The sequence below is a fragment of the Mustelus asterias genome, chromosome 1 (assembly GCF_964213995.1).
Source record: "Mustelus asterias chromosome 1, sMusAst1.hap1.1, whole genome shotgun sequence".
Classification (NCBI taxonomy): Eukaryota; Metazoa; Chordata; class Chondrichthyes; order Carcharhiniformes; family Triakidae; genus Mustelus; species Mustelus asterias.
Window position 1 is genome coordinate 174,263,374 of NC_135801.1, and position 16,556 is coordinate 174,279,929.

At 45.8% G+C, this 16,556-nt stretch overlaps 1 protein-coding gene across 1 annotated transcript in view; it reads right to left on the minus strand.

Moving 5' to 3' along the window:
- The window catches only part of LOC144500426 (fibroblast growth factor receptor-like 1), a 58,506-nt gene that overhangs the window by 24,961 nt on the left and 16,989 nt on the right, over positions 1-16,556 (minus strand). Inside the window, exon 3 of the mRNA XM_078223319.1 lies at positions 6,143-6,496. Coding sequence (XP_078079445.1) covers positions 6,143-6,496 — 354 coding nt within the window. The remainder of the gene's footprint in view (positions 1-6,142; positions 6,497-16,556) is intronic.

Here is a 16,556-nt window from a genome sequence, read left to right on the forward strand (position 1 = left end):
ACGTTTCAATGTGCGTCATGGGCCTTACAAACTCGATAACTAACATGGTTACATTTTGTTTAACCAGACCGTCCACGTTCCATCCCAAGCACTCAGCACTGCAGGCCCACGACCTCAGAACTGCCGAAATTTCAGCTTTTGCTGGAGGGGGAAGGAAGGTACGGTCAAATAGTTCCAAAACAGAAGAGCAAAGTGGTCTCTGCCAGGATGCGTAACACTATTTGCTCAACAACGCAAGCATTGGCGATCAAAGGATTAGAGTCTTCCAGTTGTGATCCTTGTTGAGATCTTGCAACTTGTGCAAAGACCTCACACAGCTTGGCTTTTAACGCAGCACAGAAATATTGGATTAATTTGGAAGCCTCGTGCAGGATTTTACCTCAACACTGATTACTGCCATTAGAGGAAAATCAACCAGCAATCTTTTTTCTTGGATATCCTCCACTGTAAACATTCAGCTTTGATTGGTTCTGTTGAATATAATATCTCGCCATGTGCAGGCATGACTAAGATGGCAGATTGACAGTTTCACATATAATCAACACTATTAATCGCGTTTCAGCTCTTTACATCTGGAAAGTGCAGATGCTGGCGCTAATTCCATACTGAGTATGTTTGTATAAAATTCTGCGAGAAAACCATCATAGTATCAATGCACTTAATCCTTCCATTATGCTTCTTGTAAAGTCATTTGTTAAAGCATTAAGCTTTTCATGCTTTGGGTACGTAGATTTGTAGCTTCTTGCATCAAAGCAGCCTGAATGATGTATGCTAAGTGCACTGACAAATTACTTCCTACAATATCCTAAACATTTGAAAACAAACCAGCAAAGCTCTGTTTGTTCAGCACCATTTATTTAGAAGTGAAGTTTCCTGTGAATGGACAAACTGAATAGTTTTCCATCGAAATCAACCTGCGTTCTGAGGCTCAGTACAGTTTGGGCCGCTACAATAAAGCTCTCTCTAGCCTTCTCCAACAATGTAGTCCTGAATGAAAGTCAGGAGGAATGTATAATGTTTATAAGTTTATTTATTAGTCACAAGTAGACTTACGTTAACACTGCAATGAAGTTACTGTGAAAATCCCCTTTCGGGTGGCACAGTAACTCAGTGGTTAGCACTGCTGCTTCACAGCGTCAGGGACCCGGGTTCAATTCCCAGCTTGGGTCACTGTCTGTGTGGAGCCTGCACGTTCTCCCCGTGTCTGCGTGGGTTTCCTCAGTGTGCTCCGGTTTCCTCCCACAGTCTGAAAGACGAGCTGGTTAGGTGCATTGACCTGAACAGGCGCCGGAGTGTGGTGACTAGGGAAATTTCATAGTAACTTCATTGCAGTGTTAATGTAAGCCTTACTTGTGACTAATAAATAGTTGCCACACCTCGGCGCCTGTTCGGGTACAGTGAGGGAGAATATTGCATGGCCAATGCACCTAACTAGCACGTCTTTAGACTGTGGGAGGAAACCAGAGCAGCCGGAAGAAACCCGCGCAGACATGGGGAGAACGTGCAGACTCCACACTGACAGTGACCCAAGTCGGGAATCGAACCCGGGTCCCTGGTGCTGTGAGGCAGCAGTGCTAACCACTGTGCCACCCTGCCGGGTGGCTGCATCTATATTGCCGGCTTTACACTCGCCCCCAAAAGCAAAATCACCTCCACACCAAACACAAAAGCCAAATCCTGCAGGTGCTGGGAGTCTGAAATACAAACAGAAAGTGCTGGAAACACTCATCAGGCCTGGCAGCATCTGTGAAGAGAAACAAAGCAGGTCGATGACCCTTCATTGACCTGAAACTCTGGGTAAGATTTTATGGTCTCTGCCAGGCGGCTGTTAAAAACTCAGTGGGTTTTCTTTCTGCTGCTTACCTGCCTGCCGTAGGCAACAGGCAGTGATTTCACGGGGGAAGGGCAAAGATTAGGGCAGCCCTCCCACCAGCCCACCCGCCCTCCTCCTAGTTGAGCCTTCAGGTGGCCAATTAGTGGCTACTTCCCACTTGGCTGTCAAGTTTAGGTTGCAGGGGGAGGTCAGAGGTGACAGACAAGAAGTCCGCCTAGTTAGCCTGCTCAGGCATCAGGAAGGAAGGAAGGGGTGATGTGTCTCCCTCACGGACCCTCTTTCCCAATCGGAAGTAACCCACCAAGGTTTTCCCCCCACACTGGATGTCCAATTTCCCCATGACCTTTGCAACCATGACCCCATCCTCTTGTCCTCCCTCTCCCCAGGTCTCCACTCCACCCCTGGAAGACCGCCAGACGTACTGGCATTCTGGGCACCCAGAACCTTGTCCTGTGAGACTTTCTGTAGTCCAGGCATTGGCAATTAATCCCTGTGGCACTGTTTGCAGTGGACAGCTGCAGGCAAAGACTTCCTCACCCAATAGGGGCAGAAGGCCTGCATCCAGCCAAGAATAGGCTCCATAGTGGGTTAAAAGGCTGCAAGGCAGCTATCAGGAGTTGGGGTGCATTCCCCACTGACATAGGGATCTTGGGGTACTTATTCGCAGATCCCTATAAGGAGAAACTGGATAGGCTTGGATTGTTTTCTGTAAAGCAGAGAAGGCTGAGGGGGGGACCTGATTGAGGTGTGTAAGACTATGAGGGGTATGGACAGGGTGAGTAAGAAGAAGCTGTTCCCCTTGGTTGAGGGGTCAATCACAGGGGGTGTAGTTTTAGGTTCAGGGGCAGGAGATTCAGAGTGGATTTGAGAAAAGGCTTTTTCACTCAGAGGGTGGTGGGAATCTGGGATGCACGGCATGGGAAGGCATTTGAGGCCGGAAACATTGCAACCTTTAAAAAATATTTGGATGAACACTTCAGTTAAAACAGCACAAATCCACTTTATATTTACTTAGTTCAACATGGATGCAGTCAAATACTTCTTCACCCATCTCCTCCTAATCTTGCTATTTAAAAAAAATATCCTTTCTCCTTGTTCTGTTTAGATTACTGGCTGAGAGAGAACACTTGGGCAAGAACAGCAAGTGACTGAAAAAATGTCTGTCTGGCAGAGGAAGCATAGAAATTAGGAGCAGGAGTAGGCCATTCCGCCATTCGAGCCTGTTCCGCCATTCAATATGATCATGACTGATCCTTGATCTCAATGCCATATTCCTGTTTTATTCCCATACCTCTTGATGCCAATAAATGTAAAAAATCATCTATCTCTTTCTTGAATATATTCAAGAAATATCCGCGGTCTTCTGTGGTAGAGAATTCCACAGGTTCACTATCCTCTGAGTGAAGAAATCTTTGCTCATCTCAATCCTCAATGGTCTACCCGTATCCATGGACTGTGTCTATGGGCACCTTGGATACCCATTAATGTGCCTAATTCAGACTCATCTCGAAATGAGCGTCCAACACTCTTCTCCAAAACAGGCAGGAGGCTCTTACAAAATATGAAAATTGGGTCCTACACCAAGGACTTCCCTGCTGGGGCGGCATGGTAGATCAGTGGTTAGCACTGCTTCCTCACAGTGCCAGGGACCCGGGTTCGATTCCAGCCACGGGTCTCTGTCTGTGTGGAGTTTGCACGTTCTCCCTGTGTCTGCGTGGGTTTCCTCCGGGTGCTCCGGTTTTCCTCCCACAGCCCAAAGATGTGCGGGTTAGGTTGATTGGACATACTAAATTAACTCTAGTGTCAAGGGGACTAGCAGAGTAAATATGAGGGGTTATAGGGATAGGGCCTGGGTGGGATTGTGGTCAGTGCAGACTTGATGGGCCAAATGGCCTCCTTCTGCATTGTAGGGATTCTATGATTCTACTGCTACCCTGATAGGCACATGATCCAACAATCATGGAGTTGCCCAATTAACTGTATATTTTCCACATAATTTACATGGAGGTTCTGTCAACTGATTGCTGAGAGTTTGCCCAATTATCCAACCCCGAGTGCAGTCATGGTGTAACAGGTGGGAAGTCTGTGCATTGTGGATATTCCCCCATGTCCCAGCCACCCCCAGCGCCTTGCCACTACCTGTCAGCTGGTCCTTGCAGAAACCGGACAACTTGATGTCCTTAATCTTTTGCCCTGATTGCTACGTAACAGACTTCTGGTTGTGCAAATTTGACATTTAATCAATGCATCGCCTTTTGAATCAAAATGAGAACAGAGGTGGGCTTTTCTGTCCGCGAGTGCCCCAAGACCAGAAATTCCCTCCCGAGGTCAATGGACCTTTAAATGGTCCACTGGACTTTCCCGCCCGTTACCAGTGGGCGACAGGGGAAAGTTCTAACCCAGGTTTTTGCCAGTCTTATGTCTAATTCACAGCAGTCAGTTGACTCAACCCGCTTATAAATTCTGTGCAAAAGGTGCAGTTAATAACTCCATTATTGTTAGATCATGTGCCTACCAGGATGGCAATAAGCGAAGTAGATAGTCTTTGTCTTTTCTCTTCTGGCCTTTCCTAACTGCCTATATGACTGGGCGGCATGGTAGCACAGTGGTTAGCACTGCTGTTTCACAGCTCCAGGGACCTGGGTTTGATTCCCGGCTTGGGTCACTGTCTGTGTGGAGTTTGCACATTGTCTGCGTGGGTTTCCTCCGGGTGCTCTGGTTTCCTCCCACACTCCAAAGATGTGCGGGTTAGGTTGATAGGCCATGCTAAAATTGCCCCTTAGTGTCCTGAGATGCGTAGGTTAGAGGGATTAACGGGTAAATGTGTAGGGATATGGGGGTAGGGCCTGGGTGGGATTGTGGTCGGTGCAGACTTGGATGGGCCGAATGGCCTCTTTCTGTACTGTAGGCTTTCTATGATTCTATGATGCTGTATTATCATGACACCATGAAATCCTTTGCTATGCTATGCCCTAAGATCTCTTCTCATTTTGACTCCTATATCATACTGATCGCTCATCAACCTTAAGATAGGGATCGCTCATCAAACCTTAAGATAGGAATTCCAAATAGACTACCTTATTAGAAGGGTTCTTCAATCTCTCTGAATCTTCACCGTGGTAAATCAAGGTCCATTCATGACAGCATCTCCTCCTCCAACTCATTCAAGGCAAGGGTTATGGGAAAGTGGAATTGAGACCACAGCCTGATCAGCTATGATCTTATTCAATGGTGAAGCAGGCATGGAGGGTTGAATGACCTACTCCTGTTCCTAGCCCTATTTGACTTTGTTAGTGGGCTCTTCACACCTCAAAGCTGTCAAACTCCTTAGTCTTCCCCCTCTCCCCTATAAAATTGTCAAGCATGACTGTGCCATTGGATGGCACAGTGGTTAGCACTGCTGCCTCACAGCGCCAGGGGCCTGGGTTCAATTCTGGCCTCAGGTGGCCATCGGTGTGGAATCTGCACATTCTCCCTGTGTCTGCAGGTGTTTCGGTTTCCTCCCACACTCCAAAGAAGCGCACGTTGGGTGGATTGAACATGCTAAATTGCCCCTTAGTGTCAGGGGGACGAGCTAGGATAAATACGTTGGGTTAGGGGATAGGGTTGGGTGGGACTTTTGTTGGTGCAGGCTCGATGGGCTGAATGGCCTCCTTCTGCACTGTAGGGATTCTATTCTATTCCAAAACCAAAGCTTAGCATCAATAACCAGGCACTGTGTCATTTTATCTTATTCTCTGTACCACACGTTTGAACATTGGTCCTTCACCTCGATTTCTCGATTTAAAGTCCAAACAATTACATAAGGCTTTTCCCTGGAACTTACTTATCATTATTTTATTTATTAGTCACAGGTAGGTTTACATTAACACTGCAATGAAGTTACTGTGAAAATCCCCTAGTCGCCGCACTCCGGTACCTGTTCAGGTACACTGAAGGAGAATTTAGCATGGCCAATGCACCTAACCAGCTCGTCTTGCTGTACGGAGGTTGGGGGTTTACCAATAGTAAAGAGAAGAAGGGAGATGTTTTGTCACACCTCCTGATGGTCTCGAAAACTTACTGGGCGGAATTTTACCATCACGTCCGCCCAAGTTTCGTACGATCCCACCCGAGGCCAAGGGAGAATGCCGTTCTCCGAGCCTCGCCCGCCCCGATTCTGGGGTTGGAAAATTTCGGCCAGCTGGGCTGGACCAAGCTCACGATCTCCGGGTTTGGGAGCCGCGCAACCTCTGGCACTGCTGAAACCTAGAAAGAGTGTAATTTTTATTCCCAGTACACGAGCAGCGAGAGAAGGAACCTGCCTACCTGGCAGCACAGTCAGGAAGGCACTGCGGAAGCTGTATCCCATGGTGTTTGCGCCCAAGCAGATGTACATCCCAGCATCCTCCTCCTTTGCCCTGGAGATCATCAGTTTGTTCAGGTAAGAGCCGTCGGGCCGAGACCACACCTCTCCTGTCGGCAGCACCACAAACTTCTGCCCACCAACGTCAATGGTGGAGTTGTATTTGTTCTCGCTGCCGTATTCAACTCTCTTCAGCCATTGGATGACAGGTTTAACGTCACTGCGGACCTTACACTGGAAGGAGGTTGTGCCTCCATAATCGACAGTGGTGTTTACAGGGTGCGTTCCAGTCAGGATGGGCTTGGACCTGGTGGTCTCTGCAAACGACAAGCGAAATGATTCATTGTTAACATTAATTTATTTATTAGTGTCACAAGTAGGCTCGCATTAACACTGCAATGAAGTTACTGTGAAAATCCCCGAGTCGACACACTCCGGTGCCTGTTCGGGTATACCGAGGGAGAATTTACCATGGCCAATGAACCTAACCAGAACATCTTTGAGACTGTGGGAGGAAACCGGAGCACCCGGAGGAAACCCATGCAGACACGGGGAGAATGTGCAAACTCCACCTGGACAGTGACCCATGCCGGGAATTGAACTGGCGCTGTGAAGCAGCAGTGCTAACCACTGTGCCACCGAGCCATATACCGCAGAAAACTATTCACTGCAGAAAACTCAAGCCAGCTAGCCTAACATCTGTCATAGAGAAATTACTGGAATCCATTATTAAGGAGGTTTTAGCAGGATACATAAAGGACAAAAGAGTAACAAGGGAGACAGTAGGGCCTCTTAAGGGTCAGCAAGGTCATCTATGTGCGGATCCACAAGTGATGGGTGAGATCCTAAATGAATATTTCTCATAGTATTTACTGTTGAGAAAAGCATGGATGTTAGGGAACTTGGGGAAATAAATAGTGATGTCTTGAGGAGTGTACATATTACAGAGGAGGTGGTGCTGGAAGTCTTAAAGCGCATCAAGGTAGATAAATCCCCAGGACCTGATGAAGTATATCCCAGGACATTGTGAGAGGCTAGGGAGGAAATTGCAGGTCCCCTAGCCGAGATATTTGAATCATCGATAGTCACGGGTGAGATGCCTGAAGATTGGAGAGTGGCAAATGTTGTACCTTTGTTTAAAAAGGACTGCAGGGAAAAGCCTGGGAACTACAGGCCAGTGAACCTCACACCTGTGGTGGGTAAGTTGTTGGAAGATATTTTGAGAGACAGGATCTACAGGCATTTAGAGATGCAAAGATTGATTAGGGACAGTCAGCATGGCTTTGTGAGTGGAAAATCATGTCTCACAAATTTAATTGAGTTTTTTGAAGGGGTAATCAAGAAGGTAGATGAGGGCAGTGCAGTTGATGTTGTCTACATGGACTAGCAAGGCCTTTGACAAGGTATCGCATGGTAGGCTGTTGCATAAAGTTAAATCTCATGGGATCCAGGATGAGATATCTAAATGGATACAAAATTGGCTTCTGTCGGGTGGTTGTAGAGAGTTATTTTTCAAACTGGAGGCCTGTGACCAGCGGTGTGCCTCAGGGATCAGTGCTGGGCCCACTGTTATTTGTCATTTATATTAATGATTTGGATGAGAATATAGGAGGCATGGTTAGTAAATTTGCTGATGACACCAAGATTGGGGGCGTAGTGGACAGTGAAGAAAGTTATCTCCAATTGCAACAGGATCTTGATCAATTAGGCCAGTGGGCTGACGAATGGCAGATGGAGTTTAATTTAGATAAATGCGAGGTGATGCATTTTGGGAGATTGAACCGCGGCAGGATTTACTCAGTTAATGGTAGGGCGTTGGGGAGAGTTACAGAACAAAGAGATCTAGGGGTACATGTTCATAGCTCCTTGAAAGTGGAGTCACAGGTGGACAGAGTGGTGAAGAAGGCATTCGGCATGCTTGGTTTCATCGGTCAGAACATTGAATACAGGAGTTGGAATGTCTTGTTGAAGTTGTACAAGACATTGGTACGGCCACACTTGGAATACTGTGTACAATTCTGGTCATCCTATTATAGAAAAGATATTATTAAATTAGAACGAGTGCAGAAAAGATTTACTAGGATGCTACCGGGACTTGATGGATTGAGTTATAAGGAGAGGCTGAATAGACTGGGACTTTTTTCTCTGGAGCGTAGGAGGCTGAGGAGTGACCTTATAGAGGTCTATAAAATAATGAGGGGCACAGATCAGCTAGATGGTCAATATCTTTTCCCAAAGGTAGGGATGTCTAAAACTAGAGGGCATAGGTTTAAGGTGAGAGGGGAGATACAAAAGTGTCCAGAGGGGCAATTTTTTCACACAGAGGGTGGTGAGTGTCTGGAACAAGCTGCCAGAGGTAGTAGTAGAGGCGGGTACAATTTTATCTTTTAAAAAGCATTTAGATAGTTACATGGGTAAGATGGGTATAGAGGGATATGGGTCAAATGCGGGCAATTGGGATTAGCTTAGGGGTTTTTTTTTTAAAAAGGGAGGCATGGACAAGTTGGGCCGAAGGGCCTGTTTCCATGCTGTAAACCTCTATGACTCTATCTAGAAAATCTAGAAATGGGATCAGGGAGTCAACATTATTTTGTGAACGGACAATTGTGTTTAACTAACTTATTGGAGTTCTTTGAGGAAGAAACACGCAAGGTGAATAAAGGGGAATCTGTAGATGTGAGTGTAACTGGATTTCCAAAAGACATTAGATAAGGTCACCACACCAGGCCAGTGGGCTGACGAATGGCAGATGGAGTTTAATTTAGATAAATGCAAGGTGATGCATTTTGGGAGATTGAACCGGGGCAGGATTTACTCAGTTAATGGTAGGGCATTGGGGAGAGTTATAGAACAAAGAGATCTAGGGGTACAAATTCATAGCTCCTTGAAAGTTATGAACCTGCACCCCTAGATACAGGAGTCACAGGTGGACAGAGTGGTGAAGAAAGCATTCAGCATGCTTGGTTTCATTGGTCAGAACATTGAATACAGGAGTTGGGACATCTTGTTGAAGTTGTACAAAACATTGGTAAGGCCACACTTGGAACGCTGTGTACAGTTCTGGTCACTCTATTATAGAAAGGATATTATTAAACTAGAAAGAGTGCAGAAAAGATTTACTAGGATGCTACCGGAATTTGATGTTTTGAGTTATAAGGAGAGCTGGATGGACTGGGACTTTTTTTCTCTGGAGCGTAGGAGGCTTAGGGCTGATCTTATAGAGGTCTACAAAATAATGAGGAGCATAGATCAGGTAGATAGTTAACATCTTTTCCCAAAGGTTTTAGACTAGAGGGCATAGGTTTAAGGTGAGAGGGGAGAGTTACAAAAGGGACCAGAGGGGCAATTGTTTCACACAAAGAGTGGTGAGTGTCTGGAACAAGCTGCCAGAGGTAGGAGTAGAGGTGGCTACAATCTTGTCTTTTAAAAAGCATTTAGACAGTTACATGCGTAAGATGGGTATGGAGGGATATGGGCCAAACACGGGCAATTGGGACTAGCTTAGTGGTTAAAAAAAGGGTCGGCATGGACAAGTTGGGTCAAAGGGCCTGCTTCCATGCTGTAAACCTCTATGACTCCATGACTCTATAAGATGAGAGTTCATGGTATAGGTCTAACATATTAGCATGAATAAAGGATTGATTAGCTAAAAGGAAGCAGAGAGTAGTAATAAGTGGAGTGTCGCAGAGAACAGAGCTGGGGCCTCACCTCGATCAATGACTTAGATGAAGATAAATTTGCCAATGATACCAAGGTAGGCAGGAAAGTACATTGTCAAGAGTGGGTGAAGAGCCTACAAAGGGACGTAAATAGGTTAAGTGAGTTGGCAAATATTTGGCTGATGGAGTTTAATGTGGAAAAACGTAAACTTGTCCACTTTGGCGGGAAGAATGGAAAGGTAGCGTATGATTTAAATGGAGAGAGATTGCAGAACTCAGTAGTACAGAGGGATCTGGGTGTCCTGCTTCATGGATCACAAAAAGTCATGCAGGTACAGCAAGTGGCAACTAGAATCTGGGGGCATTTATTGGAAGGGGGAAGAAATATAAAAGTTGGAAAGTTTCGCTGCAGCTGTACAGGACCTTAGAGAAATCACATCTGGAGAGGGATGCACAGTTTTCGTCCACTTAATTGAAAACAAATTTAATTACATTCAAAGCAGTTCACAGAAAGTTAATTCAACTCATCCTTGAGATGAAGAAATGTTGAACAGGTTGGGCCTGTATCCATTGGGCTTTGAAGGGGCAGTCACTGATGTCATAGTAATGTCTAGTAATGGACTAGCATTCTAAAGGCTCAGGGCACCTAATGGAATTTAAATTCAATTAATAAATCTGGTATTATAAATCTCCTCTCAATGACAGTGCCATGAAACTACCCCCAATTGTCTAAAAACCATCTGGTTCACTAAAGCCCTTAAGAGAACTTGCCATCCTTATCTGGCCAGGCAAACATGTGACTCCAGACCCACACCGATGTGGTGGATTACTTTGAAATAGCCAAGCAAGCTGATGGGCATCAAATGTTGGCATTGCCAGCGACTACTGTATCCCGTGAAAGAATGAATTTCAAAGAAAGAATGAAGGGTGATCTTATTGAAACATACAACACACTGAGAGGACTTGATGGAGTGGATACCGGGATTTCCTCTTGTGGGGGAGACTAGAACTAGGGGACACGGCTTAAAAATAAGAGGTCTCCATTTTAAAACGTAGACGAGGAGAATTTTTATTTCCTCAGAGGGTCATTGGTCTGTGGAATTCTCCTCCCCAGATAGTAGTGGCGGCTGGGTCACTGAATTTATTCCAGGTGTATTGGAATAGATTTCTGATAGGGAAGGGAATCTAGGGTCACGGGAGGGTGGAGGATGGGTGGGGTTGAGACTACAATGAGATCAGCTGTGATCCTTTTGAGCAGAGCAGGCTTGAAGTACTTTATGGTTTGTTTCTGCTCCGACATTTTATGCTCCTATGTTAATTGGCCACTTCAGAGTCTTAGTTGGCTAGGTTGGTAGTCTAGACACTGGACTTTCTGTCCCAGACTTAATTTTGGCAGAGGTGGAAAGACAGCAGGGGGTGCTCACAAGCCCAATTAAGTATCCTCCCTGCCTCCAAACACGCCAAGGGAGAACGTATATAATTCCACCCCCCCCCCCCCCCCGCCCCCCCCCCTCCCTCCCCCCGCCCGGCCCACCGCCCGGCCCACCGCATTGCGCTTTCACTACCATTTGAGAAGAGGCCAAGCAGAATTGCAATATCCTCTTAAACATGTTTCAATTTTTTCAGAAGATGTAAGTTGGGAGATTGGAGGAAGGAAATAGAAGTCCGAAAATTATCATCAACGTCTCTCTGCTGCCTTAAATAATACTGATCGAGAAGGTGTCAGAAACTGTCAGGATCATTATATGTGCCAAAACCCGATCTTTTTTGGTGCTTTATTTAACTCTCAAAATGGATATTAAAACTTAAAAGTGAATAGCACAAATTTAATAAAGCCACCATAGTCAACCATCGGCTCAAAGGGGAGAGCTGACTGGTGGCAATTTAACCTAAGACTCACCACACCTCAGGCAAGGTTGAGAAAGCGAGGCCTTCATGAATAACCTCAGCTGGTACAGGAATTGAACCCACACTGTAATTGTCACTCTACATCCCAAACCAGCCGTCCAACCAACTGAGCTAACCAACTCCCCAACAAATCTAACAAATAAATAAGACAATAGACTTGAGCAATGAAGCAGAAGACGTGAGGAGGGGATGGAGAATCACTCCCCTTAATGCTCATTGCGAAATTATTCTGTTGCCTCAGCCACTAATGATGCTGGCAGAGGGAAAAGCACCAACGCATTTTCAATTACTTTCACTTTGTTAATTCACCAATTAAATATCCTTTTCTGGGTTTTGTTTCTAATTTTATTCATTTTTTTAATTAGTGTCACAAAGTCGGCTTACATTCACACTTCAATGAAGTTACTGCGAAAATCCCCCAGTCGCCACACCCCAGAGTCTGTTCGGGTACACTGAGGGAGAATCTAGCATGGCCAATGTACCTAACCAGCATTCCTTTTGGAGTGTGTGATGAAACCAGAGCACCCGGAGGAAACCCACATAGACACAGGGAGAACGTGCAGACTCCACACAGACACGGGCAGAATGTGCAAACTCTGCACAGAGAGTAACCCAAGCCGGGAATCAAACCCGGCCCCTGGCACTGTGAGGCAACAGTGCTAACCACCATGCCACCATTAGATATTGCAATAATTACCAGCTTGCCGCAAGAAGAGCTATCTCTGTGTCATATGAGGAAGTTGAAAGGCTTTTGCTGATTTGATGGGTTGTTAGCTGGAATCAGTAAAGACTCTAAAATATAAGTCCTGAGGAATTCACACAGACTCGAAGTCACACTATTTTCTCTCTCCGCAGATGCTGCCAGACTTGCTGAGTTTTTCCAGCATTTTCTGTTTATTGTTAAAGTGAAGGCTTGTTGAACTTGTGGAGCATGGCTTGAACATTTATTGTAAGAGGCTGTTTTTGTGAGGGGACAGAGAGGTACAGGACTGAATGCATCACTGGCATCACTTATAGGAGGAGTCAGTGGCCTAGTGGTATTATCAGTAAGAAGTTTAACAACACCAGGTTAAAGTCCAACAGGTTTATTTGGTAGCAAAAGCCACACAAGCTTTCGGAGCTGCAAGCCCCCTCCCACTCACCTGAAGAAGGGGCTTGCAGCTCCGAAAGCTTGTGTGGCTTTTGCTACCAAATAAACCTGTTGGACTTTAACCTGGTGTTGTTAAACTTCTTACTGTGTTTACCCCAGTCCAACGCCGGCATCTCCACATCATGACTAGTGGTATTATCACCAGACTATTAATCCAGAAACTCAGCTAATGTTCTGGGGACCCGGATTCGAATCCTGCCATGGCTGTGATGGATTTGAATTCAATAAAAAATATCTGGAATTAAGAATCCATTGATGACCATGAAACCATTGTCGATTGTTGGAAAAACCTATCTGGTTCACTAATGTCCTTTAGGGAAGGAAATCTGCTGTCCTTACTTGGAAAAATGTTTTTACCCAGAGGGTGGTGATGGTCTGGAATGCACTGCCTGAGAGAAAGCATCTGGGATGAGCACTTGGTACGCCATAACAGTCAGGGCCACGGGCCAAGTGTTCGCAGGTGGGATTAGGGAGTTCAGGGGTTTCTCATGTGTTGTGTGGACTCGATGGGCCAAAGGGCCTCTTCCGCGTTGTATGATTCGATGATTCTACTATCTGGCCTACATGTGACTCCAGAGCCACAGCAATGTGGCTGACTCTCAACTGCCCTCTGAAATGACCTAGCAAGACACTCAATTCAAGGGCAACTAGGGATGGGCAACAAATGCTGGCCCAGCGATGCCCATGTCCCACAAATGAATAAAAACAAGTTGTGGGGCTGGGCTGCTAATTAGCTCTGGCAATGTCATTCGAATGCACAGGTGAAGGAGTGAATGACTGCAGCAGAGTCGCATGCAAAAAGCAATCAATCCACTACAGTGCACTTCCTGAGAAAACGAAACCTCCCAGAGACAACTTCCCAGCAAAATAACGTTTCTCCTGTTTGTGTTACTGCAAATATTTCTGTTGGATCCTACTGGACTCTTCAGCCAATTCGCAGCCAACAGGGGGAACAGCAGATTGTGGAATCCAGCTACTTTAAACAAGGTTCTGCTGGATTTTAGCTGTCTGCACATCACCATTTTAAAATGAGTTTCAAGGTTCTGGCAGAAACCCTGGACACACAGAGAAAAACAGAATCTCTCCCCAGTGACTCTGAATTCCATACGGTTTCACTAACAGGATCGAAAAAAAGACCAACATGGGCCTGTTCTGTTCAATTTTTCATGAATGAACTCCCATTATTACCAGCTGGCAGTGAGGTAACTGTAACTTAAGGTCTAAAAAAACAGCCTAATTAACTTCCAGACTCCTAAATCATGATTGCCTGTAGGATTTCCTTGATAGTGGATAGGTTGAAACACAGACAAGGCAGGAGTCTCAGCATGGGGCTAAACTATTAATGTGTACAGCCATTATCCTGGTCTCGAGCAGGTTTTGGGCTGATTGTAGGTATCATTTGTTAACATCCATGAACATGAGTAACTGTGCCATAATCTACCACACTAAAAGAACCATTTTCATTATGTTGTTAGCGAGTGTCAGTGGCCCAGTGGAAAATATAATTGTTAAGCCTCATCCGATACATAGGGCTGGATTTCACTAGGCTCCAGAAATTCGCTGGGAGATGGGGGAAGATGGCGCTACTAAAGGTGCAGGGCAAGACAGTGGGGTGGAGTGCCCTTGCTTCCCACCCCCTCCACCCCCTTGGCATTTTAACCGTGGTGAGGAAGAGCGAGGACAGCCCTTGCACCCAGAGGCCAATTGAGCCACTTAAATGGCCAATTAAGGGCATTCTAGACTGGTAACCTTGACCGTTTTTTATTTTAACTCCGTGGGCGGCACGGTGGCACAGTGGTTAGCACTGCTGCCTCACAGTGCCAGGGACCTGGGTTCGATCCCTGCCTTGGGTCACTGTCTGTGGGGTGTCTGCACATTTTCATTGTGTCTGCATGGGTTTCCTCCGCGTGCTCCGGTTTCCTCCCACAGTCTGAAAGACGTGCTGGTTAGGGTGCATTGGCCATGCTAAATTCTCCCTCAGTGTACCCGAACAGGCGCCGGAGTGTGGCGACTAGGGGATTTTCACAGTAACTTCATTGCAGCATTAATGTAAGCCTATTTGTCACACTAATAAATAAACTTTAAACGTTAATAAGTCAGGGGTACTGAGTGTCACTCAGCAGCAGCATTCTGAACTCTGGGACACTAAGTTGTGGGTTCAAGTCCCAACCCAGCGATTGGAGTTTATAATCTAACATGACACCTCAGTGCAGGATGGAGGGAGTGCTGCGCAGTCAGAGGTACTGTCTTTATTTATGAGGCATTAAACAAAGGACAGTACTACCTTTTAAAATAAAAGGGCCCACGGGAACCATTCAAAGAAGAGCAGGAGGTGAATATTAATCCTCCAGTAAACATCGTTAGAACAGATTATCTGGTGAGTATCTCAGGCTGCTTGTGGGACCTTGCTGCACATAAACTGGCTGTCTTGTTTCCTAAATTACAATAGTGACTAAGATTCCAGAGCACCTCATCGGTTAGAAAGTGTTTTGGGTTGGTCTGACTTTATGCAAGGTGCTATATAAATGCAGAGTCTTTCCTGTATGAAAGACACCATTGAAATCAACTAATTTAACACAGAATGGGAACTTAGTCTGCGTGGCTCATACATACTAAACAAGGCTGTGCACTTCAACTGAGCCATGTGGGGGAGCTACCTTATACATTCTTATTTGAACAGAATGCTCTTAATACCATTTAAAATTAATTTCAAGGCATCAATTGCAATATGAGGAATGCCTTGTGAGCTTCCCAATAGCCTAAAGGGATAGACCATGCAGCCCAGAAGGACTTAACATGAAACTTGGTCTGTACTGAGTTAATCAACCAAGGCAGCGGTTAGGGAGATGCAGCTTGTTCCTGGGAGCTGGAAAGAACATTGGCAATGGTTCCTGTTTGTGTTTGGTGAGGTCGACTGGATCTTGGGTCAAGGAGGATAGGATTGGACTTGGCTGTCTGAGTTCCATGGTCCAATGATCTGAAACCCCTCCCTTGTGGTCCAGTGCTTGCTTATGTGAACTGATTGAGGCAGGTAAGAGAGGGCTGTCAATACCTGTGGATCACACTATAATACAGGTTAGTGCCTTAAATGAGCATGAGAGAGAGAGAGAGATGAGCTATTGGATATAAATGTCTGCCTCAATGGTCAAAGTGTCCCATAACAATGCTGATGCAGAAGTTTGTTGGGCAGCACGGTGCCATAGTGGTTAGCACTGCTGCCTCACAACGCAGGGACCCGGGTTCAATTCCTGGCTTGGGCCACTGTCTGTACGGAGTCTGCACATTCTCCCTGTGTCTGCGTGGGTTTCCTCCAGTTGCTTCGGTTTCCTCTCACAGTTCGAAAGACATGCTGGTTAGCTGCATTGGCCATGCTAAATTCTCCTACAGGTGCCGGAGTGTGGCAACTAGGGGATTTTCACAGTAACTTCATTGAAGTGTTAATGTAATGTAAATAAATAAGAACTGCATACAGTCCCTGCTATCTTCAAATTTTTCCTGACACACTTTGCAAATCAAAAAAAACAAGCTTTTCTCGACTTTTGCCCTGTACGTTGTACTCTGAACCTGGAACTCAACAAGTCAGAATTGCCCAGCCTTGAGGGGAGGGAGAGGGAGGCAGGAGAGGAAGGAATGAATCCAGTAAACCTTTAATCAGTCCCT